The 21277-nt window shown below is 31.3% G+C and overlaps 2 protein-coding genes across 3 annotated transcripts in view; one reads left to right on the top strand and one right to left on the bottom strand.

Moving 5' to 3' along the window:
* LOC145971119 (protein O-mannosyl-transferase TMTC1-like) overlaps window positions 1-21277 on the top strand; it is a 230681-nt gene that overhangs the window by 29395 nt on the left and 180009 nt on the right. The gene's annotated exons all lie outside the window — the stretch shown is intronic.
* LOC145970685 (uncharacterized) lies at window positions 1318-18611 on the bottom strand. Its single transcript, XM_083097554.1, has 20 exons — window positions 18532-18611; window positions 17243-17388; window positions 16628-16796; window positions 15094-15229; window positions 14811-14918; window positions 14037-14324; window positions 13063-13165; window positions 12940-12992; window positions 12666-12754; window positions 11895-12036; window positions 11675-11785; window positions 11070-11216; window positions 10833-11009; window positions 9870-10008; window positions 4181-4302; window positions 3911-3999; window positions 3605-3746; window positions 3432-3545; window positions 2358-2507; window positions 1318-1916 (listed from the first exon to the last, which is right to left on the bottom strand). The coding sequence occupies exons 2-20, from the start codon at window positions 17286-17288 to the stop codon at window positions 1770-1772; spliced, it is 2472 nt and encodes an 823-aa protein (XP_082953680.1). The 5' UTR covers window positions 17289-17388; window positions 18532-18611; the 3' UTR covers window positions 1318-1769.

The following is a 21277-nucleotide window of genomic DNA, read 5'->3' as shown; positions in this document are numbered from 1 at the left end:
TTTCTCTCTCTCTCTCTCTCTCTCTCTCTTAAAGAGAGAGTGTTTTTTTCTTGAGAGCCAGCTTCTTTCGAATGACAACTCGGAAGCAAAATAAACATACAGTATTGTAACGAAGGAAGCATTTTAATGTATAGAAATTTTTATATCATAAATTCAAATTTTTCAGATTCGGATAAAACGTTCCAGGGTTAACAATATTACGCGGCACGTGTAATCTATCTTTATTAAAAATTCCAGATATATACGCAAAAAACAATGCAGGCTGAGACATATAGCCGCTAAATAATAAAAATTGATATCCGAGAAAATATCGATCGTTTATTGCTACTAATGGGACATTAGTATGTCATATTTGTCATGATTCCTAACGATCAGAACTATACAGTGCGAACGTGTGCTGTTCATCGACGTGGCATGTTCTTCTCAAGAGATGAAGACGACAATCATCCGGCGTCACGTATAATGGCAACGTTCTTTACTAGCAGCACCCGGTACGTAGATAGGGTGGACGCGTGCATTGACTGTTTGTGCCACCGTTTACGAGCCAGCCACCTGTGTACGGGGTTGCAAAACCGTTTATTCAATGCCACTGCGCAGAGGTGGCGAAACCTGGAGCTACCGTTCCGAGTCGACGCTGAAATTAATAATCCCACGTGACGAACGTTTACGTCGAGGCAAGTGTAAAGGGCAGCAAGATAATATTTATTGCATTGCGCAAAATTACACGTCGCTACCTTAGAACTGATTACACTTGCTCCCTCTCTCTCTCTCTTTCTCTCTCTTTCTCTCTCTCTCTCTCTCTCTCTCTCTCTCTCTCATAGGAGAATACAATCCGTGAAAACACTTGACTATTACACATACGCGATTATAAATGTGTTATGTCACATTTATGCGCGAATCTGAATCTGTCGTGGATCCTGTGATTTCATAATCTATGTTGCTTGCAGAGCTCGAGATCGATTATTATTATTTGACTATATCTTAAATTTCGAACAAAGTTTATAGAGAAAATATTGCGATATTTGACGTTTTGTTGTTTTGAAATTGTGTCGATATCTTAAATTCCATAGTCATTCATCTTAGTATGTTTCGATGATAAAATAAAATGCACACATATTGCGTAATATTTGAAAAAAAATAGTGTCAAACCTTAAATTTATATATATTCGAAAATAAATATCCTGCTGATCACACGTTATTGGCTGGTCAATTTTAAAATAAAAATGTAAATCGATATTTTACAAATTTTGATGTTAATAAACACATGGAAATAATTTCTTGATTCATTGGATGGGAATCTCGATGGAAACGCAATAATTAAATTCATCAAAGCTTTGCAGTTTTTAATTCTTGTTTTACTATTACAGAATTTCGCAAATTCACTTTTTTCTTTCCACTTTTAGATATTTCCTAACCTTCTGCTATTGTGCAATTCGTACATATCTTTCTCATAATGTTGTTCGAAATTAATGTAGTTACACATAAGATAAATATGTGTAAGTGTTAATAGGTCACACTTTATCGATCACGCTTTTCGCCGCATAAGTATGTTAAATCAATGTTCTTCTAAACCAATGCCATCTCTAACTTGATTTTTGCGGAAAATTACTCAGAATAATCTTCTCTACAATATACTTAAGTAGTGGAAAAATTGGTAGGATGTAATCTATTATACATATTTATCACAAAAGCAAATAATTTTTCAAGGATACGTTATCTTTTTCTATTTTCTGATGGAAGGAGGACTGAGAGGGAAGAAATTAATTCTGCTACACGTTTGCTCGCTTAGTTATCCAACTCCGTATGGTGGATATTCGCGTGTACACCCCAGGATATCCAGCACTCGCACATTGAGCGCCCCAGGACACGATCCCAATTTGGACATTGTTGTACACGAGTGGACCACCAGAATCTCCCTGCGCGATATGAACAAATAAAACTTTTTCATTTTTGTGTAGGAATCAATTTTTTAAAAACTGATGCGAAAACAATAAGATCGTTTTAATATATATATATATATATATATATATATATATATATATATATATATATATATATATCATATACAATATAAAATTTCTATACTAATATAATATTTTAATGTGTGTGTGTGTGTGTGTGTGTGTACATATGTGTATTATTGTAGAGAGCAATAGCAAGTTTTGACAACTTCCTGGAAAAATATGAAAATAGATATGTATTTCGTATGTATGTAAATATATAGTAATAGAAAATAATAGAAGAAGATATAAAATTATAGAAAAAGATGCGAAAAAAATATTTATAATTAAAGGGCTACAAATGTTCACTTGGTAATTGTCGATGAAATGAAAATATTGATTAAATATGAGACATACATGACAAGTGTCTTTTCCACCGGTAGTGTCACCGGCGCAAAGCATATTGGCTGTCACTATTCGATAACGAGCGAATATCTTTCGGCAGGCTTCTTGATCAATAATTGGAACCGTCAAGGTTTGCAGTACTTTGGAACTCTCGCCGTTCGTCTGAAATTGACAATACGCATACAGGGTGTTCTACAAAGGTATGTCAAAAATTTAAGGAGATATTCCTCACACCTGAAGGATGAAAAAATGTTATATGGACATAGGTGCGGAAATGCTTATTTCAGGAGTTATGTTGAAAATACTGTTAGCTGTATTACTTACACAAGGAAAAATTTAGGATTAATTATTGTAGACGACAATCGTTTAATTAGGCTTATTTACATTTTGTTTTCATGTGACCTTGAGTATGTTACAATAAATGTTGAAAATGTTCACCATTTTCCTGAATACAAGCAGTGACACGTTCAAAAATGCCTGGCGTACAGCGGATTGTCTCGCAACCTGCAGTGATACGATCACAAAGATCTTGAATATCACGCACTGGTGGCATTTTTGAACGTGTCCGTGAATCGATGCGTCGACGTGTCACTGCTTGTATTCAGGAAAATGGTGAACATTTTCAACATTTATTGTAACATACTCAAGGTCACATTAAAACCAAATGTAAATAAGCCTAATTAAACGATTGTCGTCTACAATAATTAATCCTAAATTTTTCTTTGTGTAAGTAATACAGCTAACAGTATTTTCAACATAACTCCTGAAATAAGCATTTCCGCATCTATGTCCATATAACATTTTTTTCATCCTTCAGGTGTGAGGAATATCTCCTTAAATTTTTGACATACCTTTTTAGAGCACTCTGTATAATGTAGATTACCAAATGTTTATCGAATATCTATCAGAAATTCCGTCAATATCTATCATCACAATCAACCACAAAATGATCGATAAACAAACTTTAGTATTTCCAAACCGACAATCAATCTCGCTATATGTCACTGCTGATGGTGTTGAGAACTGACGTTGATAATACACGAATGCGAAAATAAAACGACTTATGAACTAACAGAAAAAACTTACCGACGTCTTTCCCCATCCCGAAACAATTGCCTTGCTACCAGTTTTAATATTGATTGATGATGTCGCCAAAATAATAATTTTTGCGTTTCGACCCAAGGATAAAGGAGTAATTAACTAAAATAGTTATACTTTAAGAGTATATTGTGCGAAATAAACCATAATTGGTTACATACTTTGATCAAAGCGACATCGTAATCGTAAGTATCCTCATCATACCATTCATGCAGAATGATTGAGGAAATATCTGTGATTAGAATACCTCCTTCATTATGATAACTGCTCGCTACTCGGACTTTAAAGAGCGATAAGTTCCTACTACAATAAACACATTTAATAGATCTAATGATTCTTGTGATGTAAATACGTAAACTATATTATCTATATGAGTTTCTTTTCTTTTTATCTATATGTATTTACGAATATTGTTTTGTATATGTGTAAAAGTGATTATGTATTAAGAACAACAAATTGACACATACCCATAAACGCAGTGTGCTGCTGTTAAGATCCATTGTTTGCTAATTATCGAACCCCCGCATATAAGTTTACCATTATAATGGAGAGAAATCTGTTAAAAATAATAAGACAATAACACATACATATATACAAAATAATTTTATTTGTTAGAAAATTGTCTTTTTAATAATATCTAATAATAAACACCAATATTCAGTTGTAACAAATTTATACAATTAGTTGAGTATTGAGCAATGTGATAATTAGAGAATCGTGTTTAATCGTGAACTGACCTGGTATGGATACTTATCGATAGTTGTAGATATACCTCCGATTATTCTAGATTCTAAACACGAGGCGGAAACTATTAATGTCAAACAGAATATAATCAGCATGGCTACGATCGTTACGGCGACTTAGTTACTAATATGTTTATTCGAAAATCAGCTCACAGATTCACGATTAATCGCGATAAGACAAATGACACTGTGATACCAAGATATGGTATCACACGTCGATATTCGTAGAAATCATTCATAAGATGCATTTTCGAGTGTTTCGTTTAATTATTGATATACAATCGGAAATAATGGGAAATAAACAAATTATTTTTAGATATTAGATTTTAGATATTTTTAGAAATTAAATATTCGATAATATATTTTATTTAAATGTGCACTTAAGATATTAACAGCATTATTCGCATGTTTTATAATTATCTTTCATTTGAACAGTTTTTGCTTAATAGATCACGTTTATATAATATTTGTTTAAATTAGCTTTACGTTTTAAATATTATATTTCGATTTTTTGGCAATCAATTTTTTGTTATTTTTACATATCACAAAACAATTTTATAGTGCAATACAGTGCAATATAATCTATTTTTTTTTATTTTTTACATTGCACGATATTCCTATGTAAAACAACAATATGCTTATAACGATATATTAATTGCGATCGTATAAAAAATATGAATTTTTAAAATCCACTCGCCTGAGGCTGTCGCTTGAATTGTCTCCTGAAGCTTAAGAACTCAGTCACTATAATTTTAAAATTATATAGTAGCACATTCATCACATTAATATAAAATCGGAGACATATATGTATATTATTTAACTTAGTAATAGAGAAAAATGAGATTTATATCTCATATATGTATTATATGTTTCATATGATTTATAATTAATCTAAAATTTATAGAGTTTGTAACTTCCGAACACTCTTTGTAATAGTATCAAATTTTCTTTATTTTCTAAAATTTAAACATTTATTTGAGAATCTAACAATGCGACAATGTAATGGCATACAAAGATACTAGAGAAGATTCGAAACAATAGTCACAATAAGTGAAATCGCTGAGCGAATATAACGTTGTATATAATTAGTAAGTTAATTATTTAATGATCGCATGCTCCCAATCGTGTTCAATCGAGAAACAACAATCTCACTTACAGAGATGCTGTTCGGCGAATCTGAGTAGATGTTGCCTCGTATACGTAAACTTCCTCTCGTAGGTTAACTCGTTGTAATCTGTTTGAAATTTCCAACTCGTGATACTTACTTAGTTTCCATCAAGCGTATAACGTACAGTATGTATATATTGTATATATATGAAATGTATACTGTCCGACACACAAACAATATGAAATATTCTAGTGTTATACTTCTCGAAGTTATACTTGTGTCCCTTATCGCAAGTCTGACAGATCTATTTCGTAAGCATCCATTTCGAAAGTGCAAATAGATAATAGAACCTTTATATGTACGAGATTTTAAAAGTAAGATTCGGATAAGTTTTAAAGTAATATTTAAATTTGCAGAGTTTATTGGTTATCTAATGTTGCGTATTAAAATTGTTACAAATAATAAAACATTTTTTGATATTTCTGTTGAAGGCTAAAGAATGGTTGTTGAAATTATCTTTAGTATGTATATTATATTTTTATTGAAATTGATGCAACTTAAAAATCATCAAGTTGTGTAAGACAAGTAATGCGCTCTATTATCATTGAAACGTGTTTTAATTAACACGTATATGTATCGCGCTATCATTAGCCATATGAGTATATGACCGCAGTATTGATAAAATAATCCAGCAACAAGATATTTTTTGCAATTGATATTATAGTGAGTGGAAAACAGTGTTTATCTAAATTTACAGCAGATTTTTCATTTTATGGAGTTATTATTTGATGCATATTTTACTAATATTCTATTAACGCATGTATTCAGATAATGTTCTTTTTTGGAAACTAAAAGCAAAAAATTAGTTAAAACGCGCTTTTACTTTTTATCACCCGATTTAAATAGAATATTTCTGTTTTTACACTAATTAATTTCACGCCAGTAAAATGTAATATCACATTCTACGGCAGATTATATGAGGATTTATATGCACAATAGAGTTAATTCTCAATTTCGTCGAAATTATATTGCAGTACTCGTCCGTTCTCTATATATATTTTCTTCAAAAATTTTAAAATAATTTTTTGCTCACCGATGGAAAAAAAATAAAATAATAAAGTGAAAAATAAAATTATAAATAAAAATTCTAATTAATTCTCTGTGATATTGGTCATAACGTAATATTATTTATGCATTCAAGATGTGCATAATTATAATCGGCATATATTTTCACTTTCTAGGTTTTATTAAAATCCAACCATATTTTGCAATGAAACATGGCGTTAAACCATGTAACATGACATTTATGTTTTTATTTTGCTCGCACATTCTCGACTCTGGCTCATTAGTAACATTACAATGTTCATAATGCAATGTTAAGTAAAATAAACACAAATAAACTCTTGCTTTGCTAAAGATGAGAGAATTTTTTTTTTTCTCTGCTATGTTTAATCAAGTAATAATAAAGATGTTATGATATTAAGAATAAATTAAATTTTAATATTTTATGTGAGAAAAATCAATTAATTATTTCGTCTTTATCTAAAAAATATTTTTATTTTATAATAATTGCCAATTATTTTTTGAAGTGAAATAACTATTATGTAATCAACTATTCAAATTTTCATTAGAACAGCGGATTAAATAATTCACATCTAATTAAAATGCTATTATAGTGACCTATTTGTCAATTTTTCTCATTGATTGTGTATAAAATAAAAAATAAAATTAACTTGCAATGAGCGCGCGCGTGATGAAAATTAACATTTGCATTGGATTTTAATAACAAATAACAGATCCAGATACGTGTATAAACAGAAATACTCACATACATTTTTTGCGGAACTATAAATGATCCTAATATCTTATTAAGATTTTCAATTTTAATCAAACCTTCAATTATAATCTTTAATTATAATCTTTAAAATATATTGTTAAAATATCGATTGAATATTAAGAAAGTTCCACAAAAGTGTGTCTAATATTTTTAAAGATTTTTAAAGAGTAGCGAGTTTAAAAATTTATTTGTAATCCAATATGCAATTTTTCATTCGAGTGTTGTACAAATTATTCGGAAAGAATCACTTTGCGGGCACTATGAGTTCTAGATTCGCCAAACTTGAGAATTGAAAAGCATTTAGGAATATCTATTTGTGATTAATATTACGAATAGTCAATCTTTATAAGTGATTTGATTTTTAGAAAATATATTATAAATATGTTCTCTCTCTCTTTCTCTTTTATATATTAAGAATTATTTATAATTATTATTAAGAATAATAATTATAAATAAAAATATGACAAAAATAATAAGAATAAATATTATATGTGCAATAAAAATAATTTTAATAACAATTTTAAATTTGTAGACAAATAAAATTGTCAATAATTAAATTTCAGTATTGATAATCTTTGAAGTACTCTAGAGGATTATTTTTAAAAGTTATTGTTAATTTTGTCCTTGCCAAAAAGATAAATCTTGTTAGATCTTCATTTTAGTCACCGGTGTCATAACAATCAATTTCACAAAGTTATCACGTTAACGAACGCGCATTTTCATAATATAATAATATAATTATTACAGTTAAGGAATTTATTTATTTAGGTTAAGTTTTGCCTAATTACCTAGTATAACTAATTTCAGTAGCATGTGCATTATGCTACCGGTTGTAGAACATTAGAAAGCAACGACGCGATCGTTAATCAATTACACAAAATGCTAGTATTATTCGTTTCAGACAATGCTTTTGTTCATAAAAAGACTACGATCAATCATCTTCAAGATATGCTTACTTAAGCATCGACTAAAAGGAAAAAGAGATATATGTATGTATATGCATCTGTCAAGTAATTTTTCGTCTCTCGAGACAGAAATAATGGATACCGAATAGATAAACAAGTGTAAGAGCGAGGAAATGCTCTTGTTTCTTTCTTCTGTCTAGTTTTTGTCAATGAATTGGCTTCGAGACGATAGAATGGAAAAGAAGAAGAAAAAAAAAAGAGAGAGAAATGTTGTGCAAGGATCCGCTTGTGAAAAAATATTAATCTCCGCACACAGATGAAAAGTATCGCTAGTGCTTTTATTCTTATGCCGTTACGCAGACAGTTTTAAATATCGAGCAGTCGCGATCGAAAATTGGCGAGCTTTCCGACGGCGATATTTTTCTCTCTACGCGGGATAACGGAAGGAACGGATAATATATTGCGACGACTCCTATCGATTTTTACGCTTGCATATAGCGATCGTTGTAAGGGACTAGGGGCTGCAACCGTATCCCCGAGGGGGTATTCTCTATCGCTGTGCTATTCTCTGACACGATAAAGAACCGATTAGAATTACTACACAAACACGCACAGACGATCGCTTCGAATTTTGTGCACACATTTGTTTCTAGGACGATGGTGGCGATCCATTGCAAAATGACCATCTGATAGGAGTAGAAGTGCCTCTTGGGGGTTCGTTTGTACAAAATTTGCACACTACAGGATATGTATGTCGCGGCATTTCGTAATCAGATATTGAAGAAAAGCCAGAGTGTCTGCTCTTCGATTCTCTTCCAATTATAAAAAAATGTTTATGTTAATTTTCGCAAACTGATAAATTATTTTTTACTAAGAGAAGATATGCATACATACATACATACAATCATTTATTTGTCCTAGACAATTCTTATGTGCACTTTTCTTTTAATTATATTTCATAAAAAAGCAGTAAAACGTAATTTACACTTTTATCTCGGCCATGTAATTATCAGATAATAAATTTTATCGTTCTTTTTTTATCAATTTTTTCTCAATGGAGATTGCGCGAAAATAGATTAAAAATATATCATTAATCTTTTAATAAAGCCGCTGAAAAAATGTTAAACGATCGCTAATTAATTCTGTACAATCGGGCTCTCAATGAGATGGAAATGAGAACAGTATAAATTTTTATAAACCTCTTCTCTATTAATTGGCATGCGCAAAATATCGACGATAATTTAACGACCAATCGCGGCGGCGTGTCGGAAGTTTCGGTTTCGAAACATGACAATTAAGTCACATTTGAAATCGGAAGTGCAGAACATTCACTGGTAGCGCTTAAATTAAATGGCATGCTCGAGGTACTGTATTCATGGACTTTATCAACAAATACGCTGCACGCGGCAGGCCGAAATAATTAATTGCCAGTCCGTTGCTACTACGTTAAATCTTTATAAATATGCATCAGATATTGATGAAATCGCATAATATTTAAGTTAAAGTAATTGTTTATTTGCACTCGAGCGACTTTCTTATCTTCTAGGGGGAAATATGTATATATATAGTATGATGCATAAAATATATATAACCCTTTATTTTAATTAAATTCGTAACTACTGTGATGAGATAAAAAAAATCTAGCCAAAGATATTTCATTATCGGAGACTGTGCGTGCTTTAAAATCAGTACGCATTTAAGGTAATTTGCAAAATTTGATTTATTAATAGACATTATAATCTCTTATATAGGCGACATTCCAATTTGTATATAATTAATTGGGATTAGATGTAATGATTTTACACACTGTCTCTAAGCCTTTCTAATAGATACCGGAGTTCACAAAGATCCAAGGTAAGTAGCTGCTGATACGAGTATAGACTCCCGGATGTGTCCTGGTTTCGCATCCTAATCCATAGGATAGAATGCCAATCAGCGTTTGCTCCGAGACTAGAGGCGCACCTAGATCACCCTGTAAACAATAATATCGCGATGGTTTTGATCACTAGAAGCTTCAATCATTTTAATTGTCAGCTCAAAATATTCAACAATAGATTATTACATAAGCTCAGGACAGGGGATCAAATATTGATCCCCTTTATTTCTATGTGTATTGAAGTTTTATTTATTTTAAAAAATAATACTTTTTAAATATCTCTCAAAATTTTTTATAATTTTTATTGGCAACCTATTTGAAATAGAAAACTTTAGGAGTTATTTCCTCTAAAATACTCTTATAAAATCTGTGTAAAATTTCACTACACCACTACATAAATCTATTGTAAATATAGTACAATTCGTGTTACAGAGATACAATGTGTCTACATAAAAATACTCTCTTGTTCTATGGTCTTCAAATATAGTCACATCGCGAAATAATGGAAATTTTTCTAGCGCGTGTGCGAGTCTCTTCGCATTTTGCTCGCGGTACATCGGCGGCGCGTGAAAATTGCGTTCTCGAGTCAAGTGCCGCATTGTTCACCGATCTGGTGCATCCGACACCTGAACCAGCGCATACTTGCGGAAAGACTATTGACTCCATCGACGTAATTGTACACTCGTGGCCGTGTACAATTGGAATTCGACCACTATTGACTGCTCTTAATTTACGCACCTCGAATTTTCCACCGACCGTTGCTTCCCGTGAGATCATTATGAACGTGAGCTTGGAGATTCGCGCGTATATGTAAACATAAACGTAGATGAGAATTACCATTAACACAAATCGCATATAAATCTTACTTTTTCGTTATCTATTCTCCGTGGTATCTTCCGTCAGAGAACACTCTCCAGTTATTCTGGCATCTCGCGCAATACTTTACCGGACACTTGAGAACGTGTACCCGACACGTAGATGATGCATATACACTGTGCACGCGTGCCAAGTGATGCCCGCCGACGAGGTCGAGGTGTCTCATCTCGGTGTCGTCGACGCTTTCTCGAGTGTCGCCCAGGGTTTCGTGCGGACGAGCCCTTCACGGATCATCGCGCCATAAGTTGCGTCGCGTCATCCTCATCTTATGTTCATCTTACCTGACACGTTTCCGACGGGTGGGTCGTGTTAACGGCACACAGCATCTCTTTGGACAACGGCTTGTAACTCGGCATTCTCTCTTTGCACGTACGTTGATTTATGATCGCCACAGCGGCCGCTTCGAGCTGAATCCCCGGTTTGAGCTCCTGTAAATTTGGCACAGCTCGCACGTTTTTACGACACGTTTCTCGTTATTGTAACTTCGGTCCGGGACAAATCGAGGTTTACGGACGCGTGCGAATGTTTTGCGATGGTGTTCGTAACGATTTACTTTGGTACCGACGTGACTTTGAATAACGTCGGTGTCAGCTAAAATTGTGTAGAAAATCTGCATATTCGCGTTCGCGTAAAAATCTCATTCTCTTATATATATATATATATATATATATATATATATATATATATATATACAATATATACCAAGACTTTTAAAACAAAAGGTTCAAAGTTTCACCGTGGAGGAACAATCGGTGAGTTACCCATTCCTCAAGGTTTCGTAACACGTGGGAACTCTGTCAAACGACAAAACGGCGATTTTCTCGCGCATAAATGTTTGTGACAATTTAAAAATAAATTAAAGTTGCACGTGTTACTTGATATTTACCGGTTTCCAGCCAGTAACGACACAATGTGTTCCATCCTTGACTTGTTCATTCTCCTTCTCTGGGAGCCCGATAGGAAGCAACTTTTCTCCGAACTCTGCGGGATTCTTTAGCTACAAGAATGATAAATGTGACAAGTTTATCACGATAACAATGTCATATGCACGATAAACCAATGACGTATATGTGTTGAATGTTTGCTCAGCGATTGAAGATACATACCTTTATCAATGCTATATCGTTGAAGTATACCCACTTATTGAAATCTTCATGAATTACAATATTGCTTATTTCTAAGCTATTGCCACATATTGCGCAAATATAAGAGGAACGAACGCTTACGGATACTTTTGATAATTCTGCACTATAAGAAAACATATCAAAAATATTATCTTCGTAGAATCTTATAAATTGAGGTTAATTATAAAAATACATAACAAAAAACCTAACAAAAAAGAAATGATTATTGTTAAAAAAAATTGACACGTATAAACTCGTAGAAAAAAATTTCAATGAAATCAAAGTCGTGATTATCATATGACACCTGATACATTTATTTATTTATTTACTTATTAAAGAATAAACAAAAAAAATCTCTTTAAGTACATAAAAAAAGATATATCAGCAGACGCATATAAAACAGAAATACATTATAAAAGATGATTAACTGCGAGATTAAGTTTTGGAAAAATGGAAAAATTTAAGTCAAGAAAGTTTGTAGATAAAATTAAATATTTAAATTAATATGCAAAATATTTAGATAGTTAAATCAGATTAATTTAATGTAATTACAAACATATCATATTGGTTGGAAGAGATAGCAACGCAATGCTCGTTTCAATGGAATCAGTTTCATATGAAAGAAATTAACATAGTCCGGATAAATCATTTGCCAGAAGACACATTCTATTTAAACTTTCCATAGAATATACGATGCGTTTATTATATATTTAAATATATTGTTACATATATATTATGTAGTAAAATACGTACCTGAAAACGCAGGATGCCGCAGTCATAATCCATGATTCGTGTATGAATGCGCCGCTGCAAACGTGACGTTCAGATATTTGGATCGATACCTATATTGAAATAACGAATTCTATCTGAAATCCGATTTATTCGAAAATAATAGCGGCTTACAGTCACTGCGCTGTACTGACTACCGATTAAAACCACATGTGAATGGTGTATAGTTTTATTTGTCAGCGGAACGCACGAAACTGCGAACCACTGTGTGTAAAAAAAAGAAATAAATTTCTCTCACGTGGTATGGATAATCCTCGATGTCCACATATTGATGGCTTTCAGTATTAACGGCTATAATTACAATTTATATGAAAACAATTTGGTCTGAAAATGCGAATATACGTAAAAGTATTTGACTCACTATGTATTAAAAAGATGCAGAAAAAGAGGAAAAATATCTTGGACATTTTCTTGCACTGATCATTCATGTGTGTGATGCATGTAACTAACGATTTACGTATAAAAAGATTTTGTCACCAACGTAAAACTTGCTTTCTAAAGACAAACGTATCGCTTATCTATGTGTGAAATCATTACAAAGCGTTATCATGAAAATGTGAAAAAACATCGCGCGAGTAATTTAGGATTACACATTAAAAGCATAAATCCGTTACGAGATAATGTTTGTGTATCAACTTATATGGTATATACACTACTACAACTATATAATATAGGAATGATATCCTATCACTTGGTTTATAATGGTACAATTATGTTAAGATCATGATAACTAATTGAATTTCTGAAGTATAAAAGGAGAATAATCATGTAAGACATGTTTTATATTTTTGAATTAGCACTATCTTTTCGTCTTTATGATCGTACAATTAAAACGTTGAAACTTGTTGGATCATATAATATCGGTACTTAATATCGTTTGTTTATATTTATTATGACACATTTTTTTAAATTTATTTATTTTGCAATTAATCTTATTATAATATAATATTATTAATATCTTTTTTTGTGACTAAAACTAGTTAATGTGATAATTTATTGAAACTTTAATCTGATCTTGTGTTTGTATTTGTTTTTAATGTATATTATATTTGCTTTTATATTTGTCTCAGATATATACATTGCAAAATATAATTATTTAAAAATATAATTATTTAATAATTATAAATATATTATAAATATAAATATTAAAATAATTATAAATATTAAATTTGCAAATATATATTATTTATAAAATTTTTGTTTTAATAATCAAAATCTTATCAATTGTCTTGTTCGTCATTTGTTATACAAACTAAATTTTCTATACTTTCAAACTAACAAAAGATTACTAATAACATGCAATCTCAAGACGTGTGCAATTGTCAAAGATTAAACACCGATTTTTAATCTTATCCACCAGCGAAGGTCTGCAACGTTGGTGTAAATACCAGGGTACAATGGCAGGGCGCATCCGTTTCCCCAGGATACGATTCCGTAGAGCGTGCCATTGGCGGTGAGCGGTCCGCCCGAATCACCTTGACACGAATCTTTGCCACCCTCCGTGTAACCCGCACAGATCATTCTGTCGGTGATTTGTCGGTGGCTGTAACTGTCTTGACACGTTTTTCTGTCTACGATTGGAACTGATACTCCCCTTAACACAGGTGACTGTTCTCCACCTGACTAAAATGAATCGCAAATTTTATTATTTCAATTAATTGCATTCAATATGCTTATTATTTTAATAGATTCATTAAGATTATAAATGGTCGTATATTATATATATAACATACAATAATCATATTTCTTTGCAAATCAGATACTGACCATGTGAAGGATGCGAAAAATACATTTTCACACGATAAGTTGCAGAACAAAAAATCCATGAATAAATATAGTTTAATAATACTTGCATGCGTAATATGATATTTTTCATATACTTGTAACACGATTTAATATCATCGTAATATCGATTTCTTTTATTCGCGTATCGCAACGCCGAATGCCTCGATCGAATGCAACGGTTCCGATTTGACACGAGATAACATAAGAGATTCGTGATGGCTCTCATGAAATCTTTAAATCGCGCTCGAGCGATTGGGAAAGTTTACTTAGCACCATCTGTTTTCCGCAACGTTCAGATAATGAGTCTATTCTCCGTGAACTCACCTTCACCGCACCCCATCCTGTAACGTTCACTATAACACCATTCGCGAGTTCCTTTTCCGCTAGCTTCACTGGCTGCATCTTATCGTTAAATCTGATTTCGCCGTCGACCTGAAATGAAATTTCCAGAGCGTGTGAGAGCTACTGATGTTGTTATTGTCAGCTGGTGCAAGCCGTTAGTAAGCAAAGAGAGAAAGACATACACACACATACACAGAGAGAGAAATCTAGAAAAGGGAGAAAAGAAAAGGGGACGAGAGACAGTTTAGTATTAACAGTTTCGTACTTCGAGAAGAGCAATATCGTAATCGTTCGTCAAGTCATCGTAAGCCTCATGTCGAATGATCCTTTTAACTGGATAATAGACACCCTCGTATGTGGTGTTACTTCCTCCATTGAGTTCGTAAGTGCTACGATTCGAACTGCAACGAAACGAAACACGCGTCGATACATATAAATACTGTGACAATAACTATGATATGCTATGTGCGAACCACACGCTATGACAATATCGACAAAACGTTTATTGGTAAATGCTCGACCGCATTCGTAATAGCGAGGCGGATGATCGCGCAAACGTGGCTACAATTTTCTAACTTGCACTGTGAACTTGCAATATGTATCGGAATAAACTTAATGTGATATTTAATTTGCTTGCAAATAATTAAAATTATATTTAATTTGTGATTGAAAATGAAATTAATTGACGAAGTTAGCTTAAAAATGTCTTTTTCTATTTGATTAATTGGAGTTTTCAATCTACCAGAGATTTTTTTTTCTCTTAAAGATTAATCCATTATGAACAAGTAAATTGGAAGTCTCTAAATTTCTTACAAATTTAAAAGCTTCCAATAAATGGCATTACTACGAGTAATTATAGTAAATAGTTTACAGTTTACAATTTGATTGTTTTATCAGTCTAAATCCATGAAGCATAAGAACTAAGTAAAGCTAAATACGGTCTTGATAATGAAGGGGTATTATATATTTGGTACTTGAAGAAGTATTAAATTATAATTAAGAGACTTTCCAAAGATAAAGCTATCCCAAATGTTTTATAAAGATTTAAAGAATGACCGCAAAAACAGGCCTAAAATCGCCCGTTTCGTGGACATCGAAGTTTGAGTCGATTTTGGCGATAAATAATTGTACATCATAGAACATCAATCCTCTGAAAATTTCAGATTGAGCATACCTTTTATTACTGAGATATGAGGGGTTAAATTGGTCACTATACAATGAAGGGTATGCCATTTTATCCGTTCAATACAAAATACCTCGAGGTTATTTCTCATATCAAAAAATGTTTGAGATAAGATTTGTTTATCTGTTAGAAGATTAATTTATCGTGATCTCAACGTTTAAGTCAAAATTGTGAAGATCATTTAGAGGTCAACTTGCGATTTTCAGTAAAATGTTTTTTAACTGATGTCGGATATCTATCTCTGCAGTCTCTGAACGAGTACATGTATATACGGGAGTATTTTATTAGAGTTATCTTATGTCACCACGATTTTGTCTTGCATTACATTTTTTGGTATTAGAAATAACCTTAAAGTATCTTGTGTTGAACGTGTAAAATGGCGTATCCTTCATTCGTGAATAATACCAACTTCAACTCTTCATATCTCAGCAATAAAAGGTATGCTCAATTCGAAATTTTTAGAAGATGAATGTTTGATGATATACAATCATTTACCACCAAAATCGTATCAAAACTCGAGGTCCACGAAACGGGCGATTTTTGCGGTCATTCTTTGTCTTAGGATATGAAATAATGCGCAATACATATTTAAGAGAAGAGAGAAAGAAATATATACCTTACACAATGAGCTGCAGAGATAACCCATTTATTACTAATGATAGCAGCTCCGCAAGTATGGCTTGAATCTCGATGGAGGCTCAATTGATAAGGATGCTGGTTTATATCAACTATCCAACCTCCCACGATCTTAGGGTCAAGAAAGAAAGCCGGTCGCAGGAAGGATGCTGTAATATTAAATTTGATGATAGAATTTGTCTTCCAGCTATTTCAGCAAAAAAGTTAGCCCCAGAATGCGACGAATACATAAATCATGCAAGGATTCAATCAACTTTATTACGTGCAGCGCTTTATAGCTTTGAACTTTTCTTCCTAAAATAAAACGCCGCAAGGATGATAGAAAATATGGTTAAGCAAATTCTGCTATATTAATTTGATTTTATATGCGCTATTATTAATTTTAAAGCTTATCATCAAATAAATTACGTCAAGCTTATTATCAAGCAAATTATCTTAAACCACATGTAAAGATCCACATTTACAAATATGAAAATACCAACTTTAATAGATAAATTTATAAATCACATAAAACACATAAATCTCAACATCAGAAAATATATTATAAATATATCATACGTAATGAATATAAAAATTATCAATTTCTTTCACTCACCAAAACCTCCAATGAAAAGGAGATAGGAAGCGAAACTTCGTAACATCTTACAAGTATGCAGACTAATGTCGTGTACACGGACTGGCTTTTATATTGGAATCAAGTTTCTCATCTGACGAAAAACTCTTATCTCCTGACGACGCAACCTATTTCATTCGAGTATCGTATAGTGTAACAAATATTATAAAAAATGTAATATAGGAAATGAATGGTAACAAATTATTCTCATTATAAAATCTAATCAATGATACCGATAAAAAAAAGATACTTATATTCACGGCCATTTTAATATAATAATAATTCAATCGAGAAAAAAACATTTTTCTAAATAAATATATAATTTTATATCTTTAGAGAGAAAATATATACATTTATATATATATATATATATATATATATATATATATATATATATGTATATATATAGACAGCACCCTTTGTAACAGACTCCGATACAAAACACTTTTGTTATTTCTTTTATTATATTATCACTTTCGCGCTGAAGATGACTTAAAAATAGGGTCGAAACGTTCGCTATCCTCTCTTTGTATTCGTTTAATATCAATATTTATTTGATTGTATTATAAATAAATGTGTTATAACATCGACACTCGACTCGTATTGCCATTATAACTGTTTTGTTTAATTCTATAATTAAATATCGCAATAAAGATACGATCAACATGATTAAATGACATTTGAAAAAGTACGTCAAAAGTGATAAAAGACGAAATATCACTTTTGACGTACTTTTTCAAATGTCATTTAATCATGTTGATCGTATCTTTATTGCGATATTTAATTATAGAATTAAACAAAACAGTTATAATGGCAATACGAGTCGAGTGTCGATGTTATAACACATTTATTTATAATACAATCAAATAAATATTGATATTAAACGAATACAAAGAGAGGATAGCGAACGTTTCGACCCTATTTTTGGGTCATCTTCAGCGCGAAAGTGATAATATAATAAAAGAAATAACAAAAGTGTTTTGTATCGGAGTCTGTTACAAAGGGTGCTGTCTAAAGCGATAATAAATGTCTCGGTATCTCATTATCTTGACGATGCCTACGTAAAAACAAAGGACAAGAAGTATAATTAATATGAACAAAGAAAGAAAAAAGTACTAAAAATTAAACATGAAAATTACGAGATTGAAAATATTTTAATGTCAATTTATTAAAAATGATCTAAATAAATGTAAACTGAACAGATAGTCAAAGAAATAAAAATTAAAAAGATTAAAAAGATAAGAAGTTAAAACTACGGAAATAAGACTTACTTTCAGGCATCGAAGACAATGACGCGCCGAGGAGACGAATAGAGACAACTTAACATCTCCGAAGACAAACATCGACTCGTCTTTAACGGATAAATGTGACTTATATATAAACGGTAAAGCGAGTCAAAGTAATGTATAAATGTACACATACGCAAAGTCGCAGATCTATTTGTTATGATAGAAACTGTGTTAAATTTTTGGCAAGTTGTTGACAATGTTTAAATAAATTTCTGGTAAACGTTCAGTATCCGTTTGCAAATTGAGACCATTTTTTTGCCTTTTGATATATAGCATTTCAGAAATCAATCTTTTACTCAAATATGGTTCCCGATCCAAAACCTGAACGCCATCCCAATTAAAAGTATGATCAAAACCAACCCTGTGATTAATGATGACGGATTGAGAATTAGTGTTACGTCTAATGTGACTGCGATGTTCGTTGATTCTGGTATGCAATTGTCTGCTAGTTTGTCCAACGTAGGACGCATCGCAATCCATGCAGTTCAATTTGTATATGACATTCAAAGAATTGGAGGTAGAAGGATCCTTATGAGCCCTGATGAAGTTTTTCATTTTATTGATACTATAATATGAGAGTCGAACATCCAAATCCTTAACGATATGTTTAAAACGGAAATTGAAGGAACATATGGTATCGTGAAATAAGTAATGTGATCATTTGTGTTTATGACCTGGGTATTATTCACTAAGGAATTTGATTTGAAAAGGTGTTTCTTAAGGCGGTCAACACATGTGTGGAAAATAAAATTTAAAGGATATCCATTGCTTAAAAGGATGTTTTTATTTTTTTTAATTATAGATTATTTTATTCATCAGTTTTTTTCCGACAAATTATAATGTGCGTTTTTTTAGAAATCCGAGTGGTGTAATGCGACAGACAGCATTTATATATACATATATATACATCTAAATGATTGATTATTTGTACAAGTGTCCGATCGTGCTCTGATAAAATCTTTATCTTACAAAAATTGTGATATATATCAGAAAATTTCATAACTCGAAATGAAATATAGGCCATAAAGGCAGCGGATAAAAATTATTGCAATCATCTCGATAAGATAGTTGCTTTTTCTTTTGCTTTTTATAAGTTATCAAATAATAAATTAATAAATAATTAAGCTTTACACCATATAATTTATTTACATATATTAATGTATTTTAATTAATATTTTATATGTCTTATATGTGTGTGTGTGTATATATATATATATATATATATATATATATATATATATATATATATATGTATATATAATAATAATAAAAATATACAGGTATTTATTCACATATTTTGTACACCTATTTGTATCATTTATTTGAGATTTCTTCGAATATTAATTATAAATTAAAAATATAAAAGCTCTATTAAAACAAATCACTCCAATTCTCATAATAAAAATTTTATGCATATTATTGGTTGACAATTAATTAATCACTGGAAATTCGCAATTTCAATTAAAAACCTCCTATAATATCTTTTATATCTATTTCAACAGGCATTTGGAATTTGAACGTATGGATTGTAGCGGTTTTCAATATATTGATTAATGAAATTCTAATAGTTCCATGAGGTTCATTGAGCCGGAAATGAATCATTTTCGTATTCATTTATCTTCTGCTCGGTAGACAATTTTGATCTATCGGTTATTAATTAATCGTCTTTTATATATATATATATATATATATATATATATATATATATATATATATATATATATGTAGTTTATCTATCGAAATAATATGAATTCTGATATTACCATATCGATAAACCCGGTTTTCCTAAATGCAAATATGTAGCAAAACATAAAATTTAAGCTTTAATTGTCGAGTAGGAATTATTTTGTTCAAAAATATATATTTATCAATTTTTTTTAAAATTATATATATATTTTTTTAAAATAAAAAGGAACATGTATTTTCTTACTATTCTTTTGCTGAGATATATTCAGAATTATGTTCATGTATTAAAAATATATTATTTTTATAATTATTTCTTTATAAATTCATTATATATTAGTTTTATACACATACTGAATTAAATTCGCACTCCTGATAGTTTCTTTGAAAATTGATTAGTAATTAAAATTCGGATTTTCTATTGTACCTACCAATATTGCCTTGAAATATGGCAGATGTCTGCTTATACGGGATATTTCGAGGATTGTTATGAGGGGCAAAAGAGTGCCGTACGTACCAGACTGCACACTTGCCGACATCGGCAACGACTGCTGTCTAGCGATTAACATATAAATCAAAGTTCCAACGCGGCAGCCCATCTCCTCCTCCTCCTTTTCTCGCGCTCGAATTCACCTCCGGATTCCCCTGTTATTCGCGCTGAATGCGTGTGCGCCACCAGCCATCTTATGTGCTATTCTCTCTTTTTCTCTCTCTCTCTCACTTTTCTAAAAAACGCACGATAACGGAGGCATTCCGATATTGAAAAGATGACAATAATCAAAAATATATCTTCCACTCACAATAACGTCAAGTATATCTAACGTGCCATTTTTTTACAAAAGCTACTTTTTCAAATCAATTATCTAAATTAATATAAATACTTAATATAATTTAATATAAATTTTCATAAATGGGAAAGAAAGTTTTGCATGTAGAGAATTTGAAATGTCATTTAGCGCATAAATTACATTATCAATAGTTTTTGTCAAATAGATTTATGTATTGTTTGTCGATCGAGAAATAAAAGAATATTCGTCTGTAAATA

Source organism: Camponotus vicinus, unplaced genomic scaffold (genome assembly GCF_025532165.1).
Source record: "Camponotus vicinus isolate PSW18456_S1 unplaced genomic scaffold, iyCamVici1.0 SCAF_4, whole genome shotgun sequence".
Classification (NCBI taxonomy): Eukaryota; Metazoa; Arthropoda; class Insecta; order Hymenoptera; family Formicidae; genus Camponotus; species Camponotus vicinus.
The sequence above is the reverse complement of the archived record's forward strand: the minus strand, read 5'-3'. Positions and strand labels throughout refer to the sequence as shown.

Coding starts and splice junctions, on each gene's coding strand:
- LOC145970685 (XM_083097554.1), bottom strand. CDS start 17,288: ATGTTACGAAGTTTCGCTTCCTATCTCCTTTTCATTGGAGGTTTTG. Junction 15,230..16,627: donor TCTGCAGCTCATTGTGTAAG/GTATATATTTCT, acceptor GTTTCGTTGCAG/TTCGAATCGTAGCACTTACG. Junction 3,747..3,910: donor GCAGCACACTGCGTTTATGG/GTATGTGTCAAT, acceptor TGTTTATTGTAG/TAGGAACTTATCGCTCTTTA.